The sequence below is a fragment of the Lampetra planeri genome, chromosome 5 (assembly GCF_965212315.1).
Source record: "Lampetra planeri chromosome 5, kcLamPlan1.2.h2, whole genome shotgun sequence".
Taxonomy (NCBI): Eukaryota; Metazoa; Chordata; class Hyperoartia; order Petromyzontiformes; family Petromyzontidae; genus Lampetra; species Lampetra planeri.
Genome location: NC_136111.1, coordinates 23,735,548 through 23,755,892, shown reverse-complemented (window position 1 = coordinate 23,755,892; position 20,345 = coordinate 23,735,548). Strand labels below are relative to the sequence as shown.

General features: G+C 46.9%; 2 protein-coding genes across 23 annotated transcripts in view; one reads left to right on the top strand and one right to left on the bottom strand.

The window, feature by feature from the left end:
* Positions 1-966: 966 nt before the first annotated feature.
* LOC144719186 (sorbitol dehydrogenase-like) lies at positions 967-18,687 on the top strand. 3 transcript variants are annotated; one of them, XM_078595083.1, is made up of 10 exons: positions 967-1,445; positions 4,842-4,875; positions 5,255-5,419; positions 6,895-7,054; positions 11,167-11,285; positions 11,612-11,677; positions 12,003-12,199; positions 14,071-14,192; positions 14,828-14,999; positions 17,468-18,687. In XM_078595083.1, the coding sequence occupies exons 1-9, from the start codon at positions 1,224-1,226 to the stop codon at positions 14,991-14,993; spliced, it is 1,251 nt and encodes a 416-aa protein (XP_078451209.1). In that variant the 5' UTR covers positions 967-1,223; the 3' UTR covers positions 14,994-14,999; positions 17,468-18,687. The 3 variants fall into 3 exon arrangements, with proteins under 3 accessions (XP_078451209.1, XP_078451208.1, XP_078451211.1); XM_078595082.1 differs by having other exon boundaries at positions 972-1,445; positions 16,531-18,687; XM_078595085.1 differs by lacking the exon at positions 967-1,445 and adding an exon at positions 1,487-1,678 and having other exon boundaries at positions 16,531-18,687.
* TEDC1 (tubulin epsilon and delta complex 1) overlaps positions 10,397-20,345 on the bottom strand; it is a 38,359-nt gene continuing 28,410 nt past the window's right edge. For 17 of the 20 annotated variants that reach the window (XM_078595062.1, XM_078595061.1, XM_078595064.1 and 14 more), the window contains 2 exons: positions 19,677-19,793; positions 10,397-19,249 (listed from right to left, as the gene is read on the bottom strand). The gene's annotated coding sequence lies outside the window, so the exon portion shown is untranslated. The remainder of the gene's footprint in view (positions 19,250-19,676; positions 19,794-20,345) is intronic. The other 3 variants (XM_078595063.1, XM_078595080.1, XM_078595079.1) reach the window with 3 other exon arrangements.

Genomic DNA, 20,345 nt, shown 5'->3' with positions numbered 1-20,345 from the left:
AGTGTGATTTGTGTGTGTGGGTGGAACCTCAGCGTGGTGTTGGTAATTTGAGTGTGTTTGCGAGGCGCGCGCGCGTATTAAAACATAGATGGCCGCTGACGCGCCCGCGTCCGAGCAGCCGTGCTGCGCGAGTATTAGGGCGGGGGCGGGGTGTGTTAAACTCGTTCGCCAACGCTCGCGCGTTTACGCAGCAGCAATAGCTGTAACGGCGAGGCGCGTGCGCAAATTCGCGCAGTCCTTTAGCGCTAGCCTTTGTGTGCAAGCGGTTTAGGGCTTAACCACCCAGAGGTTTGCGCGCATATTCATACCGCCGTTTTCATTAGCGCTAGCCTTTGTGTAAAACGAGCGCCTGTAGCGGCGCGCGTGATTTCGCGCGTGCGTGGGAAATACGTGCCTGCAGAGGCGCGCGCGTGCACGCCACTGCGTTCGCTTTTGTGGTGGTGTACGTGGACGTGTGCGAGATAACCCTGGGTGGTGGTGAGCCAGCCAATAAGCTCTGTCCCTCTGAGAGGGCGTTGGCGCGGGGGGGGGGCGATCACTCGATTGGCGGGAGCCCGGCGAGAGGCGGCCGACGAGGAGGAATGGGGAGGAGTGGAGGGGGTGGACGTCGCGCCCCGCCCGCTCACAGGGAGCGGGGAGGCGGGCGTCGGCCCCCACATTTTTTTTTATAATGTGATTTACAGTAAAAGTAATTGTAGCGTGAAAGAATTGACGTCACATCAAAATGCGCAACTTTAAATAAATATAAACAACACATTCTACTTAATTAAATATACGTTTTAATAAATGTTTTCTCCTACAACATCAGAGTGCAGCGCCACATTAAATACGCACGACAATGACAATAGTTTAAAGCGATTCGAAGCATGTTTTCTTTTTGGGGGTGGGGGGGCACAGCTTTGTAACGTCATATTTGAGGGGGGGGTCTGACTTTTTGTGACGCCGTGTGTCATTTATGGACGGCCCCTTAAGTCTTTTGGATGATATTGCAAATGTCGAACGAAAATCGAGCTTCAAACGTGGAATATCCCAGTTGTAATTGGTGAACGCATCATCCAGTGAACTTATGTATATTGAAGCTCTTTTTCACAGATGTACAGTAGGATGTTGTGTAACGGGAGGCTGGCACGGTGTAAGTAAACACGGTTTAATGAAAAACTCATAAACGCTGACACAAGTTAAAACTAAGGGGCTTGTTGACAAAACGACCTTTGCCACGGGGGATGGGGAAAGAGGAAGGGAGGATCTTTCAAGCACTCCCTATAGGGAACCCACAAAACTGCATTTCCCAAACTCGTGTCCCCTGCAGGATAGCAGTAGCATCAACACCACGGACACTCACGCTCCCCTTGCCAACAACACCGTCTCCATTTCCAACCATCCACGAGATGGCTGCTCTCAACAACACCTCGGTCGTCGTGTACGCGGCCAAAGACCTCCGGCTGGTGAGTAACCGGCCGTAGCGAGGGTTGGTAAGAAACTCGAGCACGGGGAGACTCTCAGATCCCCCGCCGGCTTGCTGAGGCTGCTCGCCCTGCCGGTTTCGCGCCGCCTGCACCGGTAGAGTGAGCCAGGCCGGCCCGGGGAGGGAGGTTCCGGGGGGTTTGAAGTTGATGGGCAGCGGTGGTGTAAGTTTGGTTGATGCTGAACCACGGCTGCGTAGGCTGGGCCGTGCGGGGTGAGTTGTGTTTTTGAGCTCTGTGTATTGCCGCGTTGCACGTTCATGCGATCAGCTGATGTAAACGATGCGGCTGTAGACTGTAAGTACTGTCACTCTCAGTGCATTCTAATCCCACGAAAGATGCGTGCACAGGGATACCCCAACAGTTTATGTAAATGTCAACTGGACTGATTCTCTTTGTGCGAGTCGCTCCCATTGCTTGTCTGTCTTGGTCACCGTGTGTTTATCTATGTACTGTATACTGTATATATATTTTCTGTGTATGTCTCTCTTACTCGTATCTGTCTCCGTGTCTCTCTTACTCGTATCTGTCTCCGTGTCTCTCTTCATATAGAGTAATCTCGTTTCTCTCTCCATGCCTCCCGTCTATCTGCGTCTCACTCTCTCTCCCCATATATCCGTCTTGTCTACACGTATCTGTGTTTCACTCGCATCGTCTCAGTGTCTCCCGCTCCACAGTCTCTTGTTTCTCCTCGCGTCTTCCGCGACTGTCTCTCGGGACGCCCTACTGACTATTATGTACTGAGTATGCAGGGCGGCAGTATTTGTTGTCACAGTTTCGGAGCACGGGCCAAAAATGTCAAGCGGCCAGCAACAAACAGCACGAGTAATAATGTGCAAGCGTTGACACGTCTCTGTGAGCAAAGCTTGGGAGAAATAAATGATGGGGGGGAATTCCAGAGTGGAGCAGTGTGAGGGAACAAGCAGAGAGAGAGAAACGTGTTTGTGACCTGCAGTGTGATTAGTGGGTGAGTGAGTCGGTGAATGGTTGAGTGGGTGAGTGAATCTTAAAGAGATTTGTATAGCGCTTTAACCAAGGAATTAATAATTGTACATATGAATATAATGGTCGAGATGAGGTGAATGAAAGAGATGCGAGGAAGCAATGGGGGCAAATCTGTGATGCGTGAATTCGGTAAAAGTTAAATTGATGGCAGTAAATGATGATGAATGATTATTTGGTTCTTTCGGTAAAGTCACGTATAAAGATAAAGTAATACATTAAATACTAGCATACGACGTTTCGATTGCAACACAAGCAATCATCATCAGGTATAAATTAAATAGGAACACAAATCTAGTATACTTAGAAATGTAATGTAATACAACAGAGAGTCGGATAACATAACAGTCAACACCCTATCTGGTTGATTACGTTCTTCCTGAGAATGCTAAATTTGAGAGAGAGATTAAACACAGAACCAGAAACATAGACAGACATATCTCTGTGATATCTGTCTGCTTATATGTCTGTCTATGTTTCTGGTTCTGTGTTTTATCTCTCTCTCAAATTTAGCATTCTCAGGAAGAACATAATCAACCAGATAGGGTGTTGACTGTTGTTATCCGACTCTCTGTTGTATTACATTGCATTTCTAAGTATACTAGATTTGTGTTCCTATTTAATTTATACCTGATGATGACTGCTTGTGTTGCAATCGAAACGTCGTATGCTAGTATTTAATTTAATGTATTATTTTATCATTATACGTGACTTTACCGAAATAACCAAATAATAATTCCTGCAGTCACGAAAGCTCCAAATTAAGTTTGATGATGAATGAATTGAATGAATGGGGAATGAGTAAAAGCCATATGAGAAGATGAAGAGGAAAAATAATGAATGATGGGTCTGGTGGTTGAACATGGCATGGATAAGTCCAATCAGTCTAAACTAAACTTTATTTGTTACCAGGTAAGGCCAAAGTGATAGCTCAACGAAGATGGCTTATCACGTGTAAATTTCGAGCAGCCGAATACTCCAAACGCGTGATGTTGATTCTAAATGTGGATGGAAAAACCAGAGGACCCGGATAAATATCCACGCAACCATGGGGAGAGAGACACGCAAACTCCAAATATACAGCAGGCGTTCGGGTCGGGGTTGAACTCCATGACCTGTGTCAGCCACTGTGTCAGCACGGTGTAGACTGTGTCCTCAACATGCGGGGTGGAGGAATCAAGGAGTGACTTTCATGAGAAACCGTAACAATGATAGAAGAGGAAGAAGAGTGTTAAGGAGGTGAATGACCACTGGTGAATGAGTATGCACATTCAAGTACACATAACACTGTGTAACACAAAAAAAATGTTAGTGGTAGGGTTATTTCCAAAAGCAAAGTGTGTGGGGAATAATAGCCACTTTCTATACTTTTTAGGCATAAGCAATAAATAAAAATAACACTTAGTACCCAGGAACAAAAAATGGTGTTACATAGTGATATAATAATCATCATTGCTCAACAAAGTACTCAATAGACAGAACCGGGGTGAATGTAGCCGAGTTTGAGTTGGCACAGACCAGGAGTAGTCATACTGGTAGAATCCCCCACAGGGGATTATCGTGTCCGTCCGTCGTGCAGGGAGGGGGTGGGAGGGGCTGGGTGGGGAGGGTGGGGCTGGGTGGGGAGGGGAGGGTGGGGAGGGGCTGGGTGGAGAGGGTGGGGAGGGGCTGGGTGGGGAGGGTGGGGAGGGCTGGGTGAGGAGGGTGGGGCTGGGTGGGGGGTGGGAGGGTGGGGCTGGGTGGGGAGGGGCTGGTCACCCCGTGGTGCCCTTATAAAACTCAACGTTTAACCTACTCACGCCAGCTTGTGCCTGCCCTCACAGTCGGCCATATTTGCGGAATACACCACGCCGCCGTTAACCCTGGCCATTGACCGAGCAACCCAACGTTCCTACCAGCTCCCTCAGCAGGAATGTGTTTATGTTTGCGTTGATGGATTGTTCCAGTCAACCGAGTGGGCTAGATTAATGACTTATTACAACCATTTAAGCTTCACACAGCACCCAGTATTTTATGCGTGGTGCAAACATCATTAACAGTTACTGAAGAACGGAATTGTGGCCCTCTTGTCTTAGATCACCATGAATTCAATTCGAGAAAATGTGACCCAACTAATAGGCAAGCATTGAGACAGAGACAACTGTCGGCTGGTTTCATCCTTAACAGGACTAATCAGTGCAAGAGTCGGCATGCATGATTTAACACGTTTTTTTTCCTGCCTGCACTGTTGTTTTCTATTTATGATGGGGTTTTCTCATCGGGTACAGAATTGAATAGTGGTTAGAGCATAGCCACAGGCTTGTGAGCATTTTACAATCTGGCTGCGTTCATCACCGCTGCAGTTACACTCTCCCTTCCTTGACTCTGCGTACGCAGGTGAACCGGGAAATGCCTGTGCCGGGCCCCAACGGTAAGAGCCGAACCGCAACCATGAAACCACCCATTCGTCCAGCAGTGGAAAAAGTAGAGAGGTATCTAGGGAATGATCCTTTCCCCGCCATCTCGGTGATTCCTTGATATGTCAAAGGCATACATCTGAATGGTAGCGCCATCTTGTGTTGCCTCCGAAACGTGATTTTTATTTAATTAAAATTTTATTTTTATTAATTTTTCATTTACATTTTTTACCTACGTGATTTTACCGAAAAAACCTAAGAATATGAATCCTTGCAGTCACGAAAGCTTGAAATCTAGAATTACAGGGGGATCTTTGTCTTTGTGGTGGTGGTGATAGTAAAAGTGAAGGTGTGGGTGTGTCTGCACCTTTGTGCCATGTGACCCCCCAACAGAGGTGCTGCTCAAGATGCACTCGGTGGGCATCTGCGGCTCGGACGTGCACTACTGGCAGCACGGCCGCATTGGAGACTTTGTGCTTCGAGAGCCAATGGTGCTGGGCCACGAGGCGGCTGGCACCGTGTGCGCCGTGGGGGCCAGCGTCACCCACCTCGTTCCTGGTCTGCGGCACGGACGCGCCCACACCGCGCACAGCGCACTATCAGCACGATCGTGACGCGCGCGAGACTCCTTGTGATAGAACGTATGCGGAGCGTGTTATGTGAACGCGACACATGATGGGAACATTTGCCTGGCCCACGCAACTTGCGCGAGATGCAAAAGTATAGCGGCAAATGTGTGACGACGTGACAAGCACGAGATTCGCGGCACACCTTGAGGAAAACACGCGATGCGCGCCCAACATATGGATACGCTTACGTTATGCTTATATTATTCCTGCAGCGGCTTTTGGCTAACCATTGAACGAAGACGGTCACTGCATCGCACGTTTTCATATCCGATTCTGCGGCCATCTTGAACGCTTCCGATATTAGGAAGCCACTGGAGCTATGACCTTTTAAATCTTTGAACTACTTTTTGTGCATTAGTTGTTGTCCTTCCCATGCACCTTGGGCATAAGCATGGTTGGCCACATACAGTACAAAAGAAGTTCTACATGCATTCGTCATGTTTACAATATACATAACATGCAGGAGTCATACAGAGAGTAAATTAAATGCTCAAGACATGCTCAAGATGCCCACAAGACTCGCGGTGTGGGTGAAAAAAACGGGCGACGCACTCGCCGCACACAACGTGCTCACAGCTCGTGACATTTATGGAGCTCGAATGCACAACACGCAAAAATACACGCAAAACACGCACAAAACACGCCAACGGTTCAGAGATATTCTTACAAAATGCTCACAATGGGCCCAGCGCACGTGACACAAGATGCATTCGTAACAAGGTTGCCACACAATTGTAATGAATCATTGTCGGGAATCATAGTTAGGCTAGGAGTTGCTGTGTGACTTGACCCTGCATCATCCATCGCCTGCTCTGAACGTCATTTGTCCACGTGTCCATCCGTGTGCGCATGTCTATGTGCACGTGTGCGTGTGTCCATGGAGAGCAGGATTGCGGTCGTTAGCGTACGGCGCTACAAACCTGGCCACCTGAGTTTGATTACCGCTTATGGCCAACATCGGTGTTGAATATCTGCACTAGTCTTGAGCTTCCCCGAAGTCAACGGAGCTTTAAATGGGTGCCTGGTGTGGTATGTAAACATCAACACTCGGGAGGCAAAAACGGCTGTGCGTGGTACTGGCCACCCCTTCATGGGAGCGGTAGTGTAGTTGTTAGCATGCTACGAACCCGGCAACCCGAGTTCGATTCTCCTTCATGGCAAACATCAGTGAGGATTATTTGAACTGGTCCTGGGCCTCCCCTAAGTTGACTCGGCTTCAATTGAGTACCTGGTGCGATGTGTAAACATCGTCACTCGGGAGACAAAGGCGGACAGGCGTGGTGCTGGCCACCCACCCCCTCGAGTGCCGTGCTGGCCTTCATAGGTGCTCGCTCATAGCACTTGCCCCAAAAAGTCTGTTAAGGCTATACAGGGGATTGTTGCCTTTGTCACGCTTGTGCCCAGGGGACCGGGTGGCCATTGAGCCTGGCGTGCCGCGCGAGAACGATGAATTCTGCAAAAACGGCCGCTACAACCTCTCCCCGAGCATCTTCTTCTGCGCGACGCCTCCCGACCACGGCAGCCTGTGTCGCTACTACACGCACAGTGCCAGCTTCTGCTACAAGTGAGCGCTCCCAGCGTTCAGCAGAGTCGGAGTCGTTCACCCCCACGCCCCCCCCCCCCGCCTTCCCAGTGGCTCCAATGATTGTTATAATTTGGGCCAGTGGTTGGATCTGAGATGTACAGCCTTTTTTGAAATACGTAATCAACCAGGCTATGCGTTAATTGTGTGTTGACCGACTCTCTGTGTTGCATTACATCACATTTCGATATTTTGCAAGGTTATTTAATTTTAGTGTGCCTTTCTCCTAATTTTCAAGCTTGCGTGCCGTGCCACGTCGTCATCTTACTTGCGCAGCAGCAACACGTTGCCGTCCACTCATTGATATGCTAATTTTCTCTGCCCCCTCCCTCTCTCCGTCCCCGCCCCCCCCTCTCTATATTTAAGGGACCGTCACAGAAACGACCCCTCTCTCTGTGCCGATATGTGTCCTCTCTCTGTGTCCTTGTGATGTCTGTCTGCTTGTATGTCTGTCTATAGTTTTCTAGTTAGATTTTTGTTGCTATTTCTTTTATGCCTGATGATGATTGCTTGTGTTGCAATCGAAACGTCGCTATTATTTTAATTTATTATTTTATCTTTAGACGTGACTTAACCGAAAGAACCAAAGAATAATTCCTGCAGTCACGAAAGCTCCAAAATTAAGATTGAACCACTTCTACGGGGACGTTTTAAGCTTATCGTTTTTCTCTCTCTGGCTATTTGTTCTCTCTGCCTGTGTCCTCTCTTAGGGATTTTTCACACTTAAATTCTAACTTAGCAATCTTTGAAATACGTAATCAACCAGGCTATGCGTTAATTGTGTGTTGACCGACTCTCTGTGTTGCATTACATCACATTTCGATATTTTGCGAGGTTATTTAATTTTAGTGTGCCTTTCTCCTAATTTTCAAGCTTGCGTGCCGTGCCACGTCGTCATCTTACTTGCGCAGCAGCAACACGTTGCCGTCCACTCATTGATATGCTAATTTTCTCTGCCCCCTCCCTCTCTCCGTCCCCGCCCCCCCCTCTCTATATTTAAGGGACCGTCACAGAAACGACCCCTCTCTCTGTGCCGATATGTGTCCTCTCTCTGTGTCCTTGTGATGTCTTTCTGCTTGTATGTCTGTCTATAGTTTTCTAGTTAGATTTTTGTTGCTATTTCTTTTATGCCTGATGATGATTGCTTGTGTTGCAATCGAAACGTCGCTATTATTTTAATTCATTATTTTATCTTTAGACGTGACTTAACCGAAAGAACCAAAGAATCATTCCTGCAGTCACGAAAGCTCCAAAATTAAGATTGAACCACTTCTACGGGGAAGTTTGAAGCTTATCTTTTTTCTCTCTCTGGCTATTTGTTCTCTCTGCCTGTGTCCTCTCTTTGGGATTTTTCACACTTAAATTCTAACTTAGCAATCTTTGAAATACGTAATCAACCAGGCTATGCGTTAATTGTGTGTTGACCGACTCTCTGTGTTGCATTACATCACATTTCGATATTTTGCGAGGTTATTTAATTTTAGTGTGCCTTTCTCCTAATTTTCAAGCTTGCGTGCCGTGCCACGTCGTCATCTTACTTGCGCAGCAGCAACACGTTGCCGTCCACTCATTGATATGCTAATTTTCTCTGCCCCCTCCCTCTCTCCGTCCCCGCCCCCCCTCTCTATATTTAAGGGACCGTCACAGAAACGACCCCTCTCTCTGTGCCGATATGTGTCCTCTCTCTGTGTCCTTGTGATGTCTTTCTGCTTGTATGTCTGTCTATAGTTTTCTAGTTAGATTTTTGTTGCTATTTCTTTTATGCCTGATGATGATTGCTTGTGTTGCAATCGAAACGTCGCTATTATTTTAATTTATTATTTTATCTTTAGACGTGACTTAACCGAAAGAACCAAAGAATCATTCCTGCAGTCACGAAAGCTCCAAAATTAAGATTGAACCACTTCTACGGGGAAGTTTTAAGCTTATCTTTTTTCTCTCTCTGGCTATTTGTTCTCTCTGCCTGTGTCCTCTCTTTGGGATTTTTCACACTTAAATTCTAACTTAGCAATCTTTGAAATACGTAATCAACCAGGCTATGCGTTAATTGTGTGTTGACCGACTCTCTGTGTTGCATTACATCACATTTCGATATTTTACGAGGTTATTTAATTTTAGTGTGCCTTTCTCCTAATTTTCAAGCTTGCGTGCCGTGCCACGTCGTCATCTTACTTGCGCAGCAGAAACACGTTGCCGTCCACTCATTGATATGCTAATTTTCTCTGCCCCCTCCCTCTCTCCGTCCCCGCCCCCCCCTCTCTATATTTAAGGGACCGTCACAGAAACGACCCCTCTCTCTGTGCCGATATGTGTCCTCTCTCTGTGTCCTCTCTCTGTGTCCTTGTGATGTCTGTCTGCTTGTATGTCTGTCTATAGTTTTCTAGTTAGATTTTTGTTGCTATTTCTTTTATGCCTGATGATTGCTTGTGTTGCAATCGAAACGTCGCTATTATTTTAATTTATTATTTTATCTTTAGACGTGACTTAACAGAAAGAACCAAAGAATCATTCCTGCAGTCACGAAAGCTCCAAAATTAAGATTGAACCACTTCTACGGGGAAGTTTTAAGCTTATCTTTTTTCTCTCTCTGGCTATTTGTTCTCTCTGCCTGTGTCCTCTCTTTGGGATTTTTCACACTTAAATTCTAACTTAGCAATCTTTGAAATACGTAATCAACCAGGCTATGCGTTAATTGTGTGTTGACCGACTCTGTGTTGCATTACATCACATTTCGATATTTTGCGAGGTTATTTAATTTTAGTGTGCCTTTCTCCTAATTTTCAAGCTTGCGTGCCGTGCCACGTCGTCATCTTACTTGCGCAGCAGCAACACGTTTCCGTCCACTCATTGATATGCTAATTTTCTCTGCCCCCTCCCTCTCTCCGTCCCCGCCCCCCCCTCTCTATATTTAAGGGACCGTCACAGAAACGACCCCTCTCTCTGTGCCGATATGTGTCCTCTCTCTGTGTCCTTGTGATGTCTGTCTGCTTGTATGTCTGTCTATAGTTTTCTAGTTAGATTTTTGTTGCTATTTCTTTTATGCCTGATGATTGCTTGTGTTGCAATCGAAACGTCGCTATTATTTTAATTTATTATTTTATCTTTAGACGTGACTTAACCGAAAGAACCAAAGAATAACAGAGAGTCAAATATGGGGCTTACGAATTAATAAAAAGAAAACAAAGGTTATGAAGGTCAGCCGAACTACAAGCGAAATAACAATCAAGCTTGGCAGCGAAAAATTGGAACAAGTACACCGATTTAAATACCTTGGTGTAATCATTGACGATCAGTTGAACCATGAAGTCGAAATCAAGAGCAGAATTGAACAAGCAAGGCAAGCATTTATTAAATGGAAAACACTCCTTGCAGACCGCAACTTGAGTACATCACTGAAACGGCGCACACTGAAATGCTACATCTGGTCAATTTTGCTGTACGGAGTAGAGACGTGGACATTGACAACAACAGCAACAAAAAGGCTCGAAGCTTTCGAGATGTGGCTGTATCGAAGAATGCTGAAAATCCCATGGACAGCCAAAACCACCAATACACAAGTTCTGCAAGATATGGGCACTGACAGGCAACTGCTGAAGACCATCATTAGCAGGAAGTGTTACTACCTAGGCCACATTGCCCGAAACGACCACAAATACCAGCTATTAAAGCAAATCCTGGAAGGAAAAATCGAAGGGAAAAAACGACCAGGACAGCCAAAAACGACATGGCTCAGTAACATCAAAACATGGCTACAATTAACAACAGCACAAACTCTACACGCCGTGCTAGACCGGGACCAATATCATCGTGAAGTCGCACACGCCATTAGGCAGCACTAAAGAAGAAGTGCTGGTTGGAACTGTTATGTGTCACTGTTTCTTTGAGCTTATATCACAGCACATTGCGACACTGCAGAGCGTCTAATTGTGACAATGCATGAGGAGGCTTGAGAATGAATGCACCTCGTAGAGAGACGGAGACAGAAGGAGAGAGAAGTCCTGTGCCTGGACTAGATTACGGAGGAGGGTGGTTGGCGGAGGGGTGTCGGGGCGTTCACCAGTAACCATGGCGACGGCGGTGCTGGTCCGGTGCAGGCTTCCTGACAACGTGAGCTATGAGGAGGGGGCCCTCATTGAGCCGCTCTCCGTGGGCATCCACGCGTGCCGCCGCGCCGGCGTCTCACTGGGCAGCTACGTCTTCATCTGTGGGGCAGGTGGGCTACCCCTTACCACCTGACCGCACTTCACCTGGTATCACCTCACCTGCTTACTACTCATCTGGTGACTGGTTGCTCATCTGACCATGCCTCATCTGGACAATAACTCCCCCTGGTCTCATCTGGTTACTACTCACCTGGTTTATCACCTTATCTGACCACACCTCATCTGGTTACTGACCTAACCTTATCACACCTCACCTGACCTTGCACGAACTCACCTCACGCAGTCTGAATGAGGGTACTGTGGAATCAGTATTATTTATTCGAAACATTGTGGAGACGTCGGGAGTGATGTCACCTCTTTGATCCACATTTCTCAGGTCCCATCGGGCTCGTGTGCCTCCTCGTGGCCAAAGCGATGGGGGCGGCAAAGGTGGTCATCACAGGTACATGGCTTCATCATCATAATCGTAATAGCCACCATCATCACTTTGACCATCATCATACTTTCCACTGTCATAATTGTCATCTTCATCACTATCATTGTCATCACTTCTTACCATCATAGCAATCACCATCATTAAGTCATCAATTATCACTACGACTACTGTCGTCACCACCACAGGTATTATGTAACGACCCACACGGCAGCCCGTGGCCTCCCCTAAAGGGCTTTACCGCAGTTTGCGATCCGCTGCGTTGAGAAGTTCGTGCGTACGTATGTTGAAATTCTTCGGCACGTATGTGGGTAACCGCACTTCGTTTTTGCAGACCTATCGAGCGAGCGTCTGGCGAAGGCGCGGGAGCTGGGAGCCGACTTCGTCCTCCATTCGGGGGCGGGCAGCGAGGCCTCCTTGGGCGGCCCGCAGGACATGGCGCGTCGCATCGCCGAGTGCCTAGGCGGTGCGCCACCTGAGATCTCCATCGAGTGCACGGGCGCTGAGGCGTGCGTGCAGGCCAGCATCTACGTGAGTTCGCCCGCACGTCCGCTGTGATCAACCGGGAGGTAACCTGTACGAGCCGATTAACACTGCAGGGAATTTAATATATAAATTTTAATTAACGACGAGTTATATTCAGAATATTTTTGATTGCTATTGTTGTAGTAGTATTGTATTTTTCTTCCGATTTATATTTTGTTGCTGTAATTTAATGATTTGATTCGCTTGTAATTTTGGTCACCCAAGTAACTTTTTCAAATAAGACTATCCTGGCCTCCTGAGTCCTCACCCTTGGTTAAACAACACAAACTTAAACTTGTAACTGCATCTAACAATGCTGTGCAACCCGCGAACATGGAGGTGCATATATATTAACCCTTTCCTATTCTGATGACGAATGTATGTGTATATCATCAATTTTTTTCTTCCAATTTCCGTTCCGGTTACGTACGTTTACGTCATCGGAACGGAATGGATTCGAAACGGAATGGATTCGGAACAGAATAGGAAGTAAAAGGCCATGCGTGAGGGCGTGTGACACAGTTTGGCGCCGTTGTTGTCTCTGCAGTTGTCTGCATTGAATAGAGTACAATGCATTTAAAAAGAGCTGCACTACGCCTCTCTAAGTAAAATTAATGCTAACCGCTTGCGTGTTCCGAGATGCAGTGGTGAGCGGGATACCCACCCTGCAACTTTCAGATGTCTCGGAACGGGAAAGGACTAAGATGTTTTCAGCCACTTCAATTAAAAAGCCTGGTCTATGGTCACCATCAAAAGCAATGAGTGAATGTGACCGACTGATAGGCACAACCGAATTCACAACTTCCCTGTCTTACTCGTGTCTGGACGTCTCTTCTCGGCACTTGGCTGACAACCACGTAGCCCCGCAGCCGCCTACATAACATCCCGGCTTGCATGGTGGTCGCCCATCCAAACTATCTAGGCTCAACCCTGCTTAGCTCCCAAGATCTGATAAGATTGTGTGCATTCTGGGAGATTTGGTCTTAGGCTTGCCATTATTATAGTAGACAATTATAATACCGATTTCTTTCCATTGACAGAATGATTTTGCATATATGGTTGACCAATTGACGTGAAATCTACAAAGCATATATGATCTAATTATATTGTATACTGTACATACATGAACAAAAGCTTTGATGCAAAACTTTTTTGCCAATTCTTTTAAAAAGTGCTTCATGAATACGGTAGTTGAATGCATCAACTATTAGATGTTTGATTGGTATCTAATTTAATGAGTAATGAAACGGTGGAGTAAAATGTGGTCATGACAATATATTAACCGGAATTTCTGGGAAAGTCACTCCACAACCCATGATCCAGCGTCCTCTCCCCTCCGGCATGCTGGCACGTGAACATACAACCCAGCGGCATCCTTTCCCATTCTCAACACATTTGTTTCAAAGAATGCTTTTCCAATACATGTGTATGTGTGTACCTAGCATGGCACAAGTCCCGTAGTGATATCACCACCACTTAGTGGTTAACGACAGTTATTGTACGTTTGTGTGCATGTATGCAAGTGTGGGGAGCAGTAATGCAGTGCTTGGCATGCTGTGTTACGAACCTATTGACATGAGTTCGATTCCTGCTCAAGCCCAACAAGTGATGATAATCTGAGCCGTTTCTGAGCCTCCCCTAGGCCGACTCAGGCTCAAATGAGTACCTGGTGCAGTGTGTAAACATCGCAACTGGGGAGACAAAGGCGGCCGGGCATGGTGCTGGCCACCCATCTCCTTGTGTACCATGCCAGCCTTCATAGGTGCTCCCTAACAGTACTTGTTAAGGCTGTTGAGGTATCTTTGTTTTGTGTGTGCATGTACGCGTATGTGTGTGTGCATGTACGCGTATGTATGTGTGTGCGCGTGCCACGCCAGGCAACGCGCTCCGGGGGAGTCCTGGTGCTGGTGGGTATGGGCCCCACGTCCATCACCCTGCCCATCCTCAACGCCGCCGTGCGGGAGGTCGACATCCGTGGCGTCTTCCGCTACTGCAACACGTGAGCCCGCAGCGGTGGCGGAGACGGCGGTGCCGGTGTGCGGCTGCTCACCAGAGCCCTGAACCCTGATTCGTTCTCGTTGGCAGCGTCATTCCTCTGCTGACTCGTCCGCTAGTTAACAAGTGGGAGCAACACCAACAGTGTCAAATGATAGAATTTCGTTCCAGGGGGTGGCAGTAAAATGATGATAATTTAGTGGAGTTTGGGGAAGTCATCCCAGCGCAGGTGTGAGAACGATAGCCATAGAACAGCTGCAATTCTGATAGCTACATGTATGATTGCAAGAACTACAGAATAGGTGTGAGACCTATAACCACAGCACATGTGTGCTGTGATCATAGGGTGTTTAGAGTATTTAAAGTATTTGGCTGCAATAAATATCCACATGATTAGCCACTTCGTTGAGCTATCATTTGTGATAGCCAGGTCGCTTATGAAAAATAGCTTTATAGCTCAATGGGCCTTACCTGGTAAAATAAAAAAAAAATTGGTGTGAGACTTATAACCACAGCACAGGTTAGACCAGTAAACACAACACGGGTGCGAACCCAGTAAACGCAGCTCGGGTGAAAATCGAGCAGGATGGGCACAGGTGAGACCCCTGAAACGACTTCGTCTCTGGTGCGGCGTTGCAGGTGGCCGACGGCGATCGCCATGTTGGCGTCGCGGCACGTGGATGTGCAGCCGCTCGTCACGCACCGCTTCCCGCTCTCCTCGGCGCTCGAGGCGTTCGAGGTAACACGGCGAGGGGAGGGCATCAAAGTCATGATCAAGTGCGACCCCGACGACGAGCAGCCCTAATCGCAGGTCTCCCCATGCACCTCATCGTCACTCATGCCACCCCGTTGTCAAGCCACATCGTCACATTACCTTTCATATCCCCTCATTGTCATATCACCTCCTGTTGTTGTATGTGTTTGTCTTCTAGATGTGGCATGAATGTTGTGGATTGTCAAAAAAACACAAACTCATTGTTCAGAAAGTGTACTTTTGTCCAGAGGCAGATTAAATGGACGATGGAGTGAGTTAGCACAATTAACGTGTGGCCATCTGTGCGAAGATGATAGAACAAATAATTATCAAAGTTGGACTGTAAAGTGTTCCGATGAAACTCGCAAGTCATCGCTTATTGCGTGTTCACACTAATGCATTAGAAGAGCACGGTTCTACCATTGAGGAACAGTTTTTGCACAATGTGGAAGTGAGCCCATTCTGACAGGGAATGCGTGCCGTTATAACGAAGTTTCTGATTGGTCAACAACAAGCTTCTCTCTTGATCTGTGCAGCTGAGCAGTGTGATACAGTAATGCGGCCGTGCACCCTTCGTTATTTGTCCCGCCATCTCACTGTGTGCATACATCGTATCTCGCCACAATGTATCATGACATTATGTATGGGGAACTTGTTTTCACTTAAGGCGTTTTTGTTGAATACGGAACTTCAAGGGGAACGCATCTACCGCATTAAACAAGGACTTACTGCATGTGGGTTATCGAGTGTTTTCGAGACAACCCTCAAATTGGAATGCTCACAGAACACTGCTGTAACATCACCCCACTTTGAAGAACAATATCTGAAAGATGATACCCGCAGAGCTACTTCTGAGGTCCCTTCAGTTGTCTTTTACCCATGATATGTGGTGCATTTTCTCACACGCCCTACGAATTTTTTGCTGTGGGAGGAAACCAGAGAAACTGGGGAAACCCCATGCAGAACAGGAGGGAGAGAATGCAAACGCTACAAGAGGAAAGGCACCTGACTTGGGAATGGAACGCAGGCACCTCTGGCTGCGTGGCACTAGTGGTACCACTGCACTGCCAGAAGTAACACGGGCATCACTACCAAATGTGTATCACAAAGGAGAAGTTGTTTTGTCAGGAGAGCATCGGTGCTAATCAGAATCAGAAGCTATTTGTTTTATACTCGAGCAATCCGATGAGCTATAAAGCTCTTTTCCACAGATGTCCAGTGGGGGCAGGTCAGAATGTTACAACAACATAATACAAAAACACGATAGTAGTGCAAATTATAGGCAAAGTAAACAAATCACTTAAAAATATATACAAAAAAACTAAACTTATTTTAATCTCACGGAGCCATTAGCTTATTTTTCAGAAGCGACCTGGCCACAATTTATAGCTCAATGAAGTGGCTTATCACGTGGAAGTTCACAGCAGCAAAATAATTGAAACGTGTGCTTCTAAATGTGGAGGGAAAAATCGACGCGATTGAGGTAACAGCATTGGCTGAGTGCCTCTTCTGCTGCTGCTCGAGCCTCTACACATGGCGGGATCCTCCTCCGTGTTGGCGTTCCTGTTCCTTCTCATTGGTTCAACAGAACGTCAAGATTCCCCGTCTCCTCAAGAGTGGACCCGCAGATGTTATAGGAAGACACAAGCCACAACATTCAAAAGCTCCTCTTGCACAGATACATACACCAGGGCTTGTATGTCATAGATGCTGTTTGACACAAGTTTTAAAATTAGTAAGGCATGCCGTCATAGTGCGTGTTATGCTCGTGATATCACAGTGCCATTAAGTTTCAAAGTCGTGTCTCAAAGCCAAGGATGTGCAGCCTATTGCCCAAGAGCCGCTCGTTTTATTTAAGTTGTGTCCATAACAGACCAAAGCGTTGGAGTTGCTGTGATTGACAGATGAGTGTAATTAACCTCCGTGTTAATGCAACTTAAGCAAAGTGCACAGACTAATTCAACTGAGGTAATTAACACAGGAAATGTAATTATTACTCTAAAATACCAAACTGGCTATCGCGTTTGTGAAAATGTCTAATTGTGAAGAAAAAAGTCCTCATTTATTTTATATCCTTAAATACAGTTGTATGTACAGTCTCCTGAAGATCGATTACAAAATCATGTCAAGCGTCAAATGTAAAAAAAAATATTCGTGACATTTCTATTTAATAAAAAGCAATCGCAAAGCATTGCATTATAAAATTGTATTTTCCAAATGAGCCACACACAACAACCCAAAACAAATATGTGCAATGATTATTTTCATATCGATCAAATAACATTGTAATAAACTGCCAAATAATCTGTTCATCTGTTCCATTTTACAAACCAAAAATTCAGTCACAGCAGAGCATTAGTGATCAAGTGATGATGTTTAAAAAAAACAGCCATTATTGTAGATACCTGTGCATGGCACTCAAACAAACCATACGATTGCGAGAAAAACCATGCGATAATAAATACAATGTTTAACTTGGCACATGTGGCCTCCATCTACATGCTGCACTGTCACACCTGGAGCAGCAGGGGAGCTATGTGCGGATGCTCTTCGTGGATTACAGTTCTGCGTTCCAACACCATCCTCCCACACAAACTGGTGGAAAAACTGGGCGACCTGGGGATTCCACATTCCACCTGCATGTGGATACATAGTTTCCTCTCGGGCCGCAGACAGAGGGTCAGAGTGGGCCGTCATACATCCACAGCCCTGAGCCTCAGTACCGGCTCCCCCCAGGGCTGTGTACTGAGCCCCCTGCTCTACTCCCTCTACACACATGACTGTGCCGCCGTCCACCATAGCAACACCAATGTGAAGTTTGCTGATGACACCACAGTGGTGGGGCTCATCTCTGGGGGGGATGAGTCTGCCTACAGGGACGAGGTGGAGCGGCTGACAGTATACTGCAGGGGCAACAACCTGCTCCTTAACACCGCAAAGACCAAGGAGCTCATAATAGACTACAGGAGAAAGAAAACGGACACTCCACCACTAATCATCAGCGGGGACTGTGTGGAGAGGGTGGCAGACTTCTGCTTCCTGGGAGTCCACATTGGGGAGGGCCTGACCTGGAGCGCCAACAGCACTGAGCTTCTGAAAAAGGCCCAGCAGAGACTTTACTTCCTGAGAATCCTCAGAAATAATAACATCACACAGAAACTGCTGGTGTCCTTCTACCGAGCCTCCATCGAGAGCATTCTTACATACTGCATCTGTGTATGGTACACCAGCTGCACAGTGGCTCAGAGGAAAGCGCTCCAGAGGGTCATCAACACAGCCCAAAAGATCGCCGGCTGCCATCTCCCCACACTGGAAGAACTACACAGTTCACGTTGCATCAAAAAAGCACAGATCATTTTAAAGGACTCTTCACACCCTGGACACTCACTGTTTGAGCTGTTGCCATCAGGCAGACGATTCAGATCAGTCAAAACAAGGACAAACAGATTCAAACAGAGCTTTTATCCTACAGCGATCACCACACTCAATAATGCTAATTAAGTATTAAGTAATAGTGTTTACAATTGAATGTGAAATAGAGATGTGCAATGACAAAATGTAACCTTATGTGGGTATACTTGGGCTGTTTTTATATATAGTATAAATTGATTATCTTTCATTTAATTTTTTATTTTCTTGTTTTATTTAATTTAAATTTATAAATGATGCCCTGACTGGTGAGCATTTTAAATTTCGTTGTACTGGTGACAATGACAATAAACGATCTATCTATCTTGCCGTGAAATATTTATATTCAAGAGGCACCTGAGTTTGAGTCCTAGCCATGGTTAACATCAGTGGTGCGTGAAATCTGAACTGGTTAGGGCCCTCATTCACCCTGAATGACCAGCCTGGTGAAATGAGCAAATGGCCCTCATGACCGACATGGCATGTGGAGGCCTTCGTCCAGCAGTGGGTTTACGAGGGCTATAAATGATAATTACAATGCACGTGAATAGCGCAAAAACACCAGCAATAACGAAAGTTCTGGACAGGTGTGAAATTCGCCCCCCCCCTCCCCCGTTACTGATGTGTCGCGACGGGGTCTTTCGATCGCGGTGCCGCGTCACTCAGCATTACACTAGCGTCTTGCCAGCATCACAGTCGTCGCACCAGCGTCTATACAACGTCAGACCAGCGTGATACCAGCGCCTCACCTGTGTCTCAATGGCATCACTGCATCACACTGACGTCTCACTGGTGTCATACCAACGCCACATAGGCGTCTCATCAGCATCTCGCCAGCATCACACCAGTGGCTCCAGCTGTCTGTAACGCCGGCCCATCTGCCACAGCAAAGATCCCGCCTGTGCCGGGAGACACGAGCCGTGTCAACGCCCATCACGTGTCCAACAAGAAGATGACGCGTGCGCTCACAATACAGGACCAGAATTGTGCATTTAAGAATCGATTATTTACCATGTATGAAAAACGACATGCTCATGTGCAAATGTTACATTCAAGATAAGATTGGAAAACCTACAGCCGTTGGGCAGAATGCGGCCCGTAACTCGATTTCCTATGGTCTGCAGCCATACAAGGCCGACCGGCTTAAAACAGCCCGCAAATGATACTTATCCGTCTCTTGCGAGCATCTTCGCCGCACTAATCGGGCACTGGAGGGGAATATTTTGACCTGCCATTACTGGATTTCTCACGTTTTTGCGTCGATTCGGCATTGAGAAGTGGAGGGTGGGGGGCCGGAGGCAGGGGTGGGGGAGGGAGCGCACTCACGACGGGAAAGCCATGCAGGATGTCGGTGGACGTCCTCGTGAAGCCGTGCAAGCGTTCTGTCAAACGCATCACATCGTCCTGCCGCTCACGCCCCCGCTTCTTGGCTTTCACCTTTAGCTACACGTGCCGCATGGGAGGACACAACCAGGGCGGTGCGGTCCAGGTGAAGGTGCCGCATAGGAGAGGCACAGCCTCGACAACGCAGGTTGCAGACTCACGCGACACTCGCGTTTGAAAGTTCTCCCCCTGTTCTGCATGGGTTTCCATCGGGTTCTCAAGCTTTTTTGCCCATAGCAAATAAAGACCCAAAAACCCACACAATGTACACTGGTATTTTCCAAGCATCCCAATATTGAAAAACCACCTAAACATTACTCAATTGGAATTTACATAGAGCAACATCGCCCCCTACTGCAACAACGTAGGACCCTCCTGAAAAAGTCTTGATACGCGTATTTATACTAATAATAAACACTCTTTCCAGAGGTGCATCGGAGACCTAATTAGGCAGACAATACAGGGTGTTTTAAAAAGATGGTCCCGATTTGAAATCGTTATGACTGCAACCACGAACCGCCAATGAATGAAACTCTTACCACTTGAAAGGGTGGGGCATAGAGTTCCAAATGATTACCGCTAGATGTCTCTACCAGCGCACAAACAGCCCCT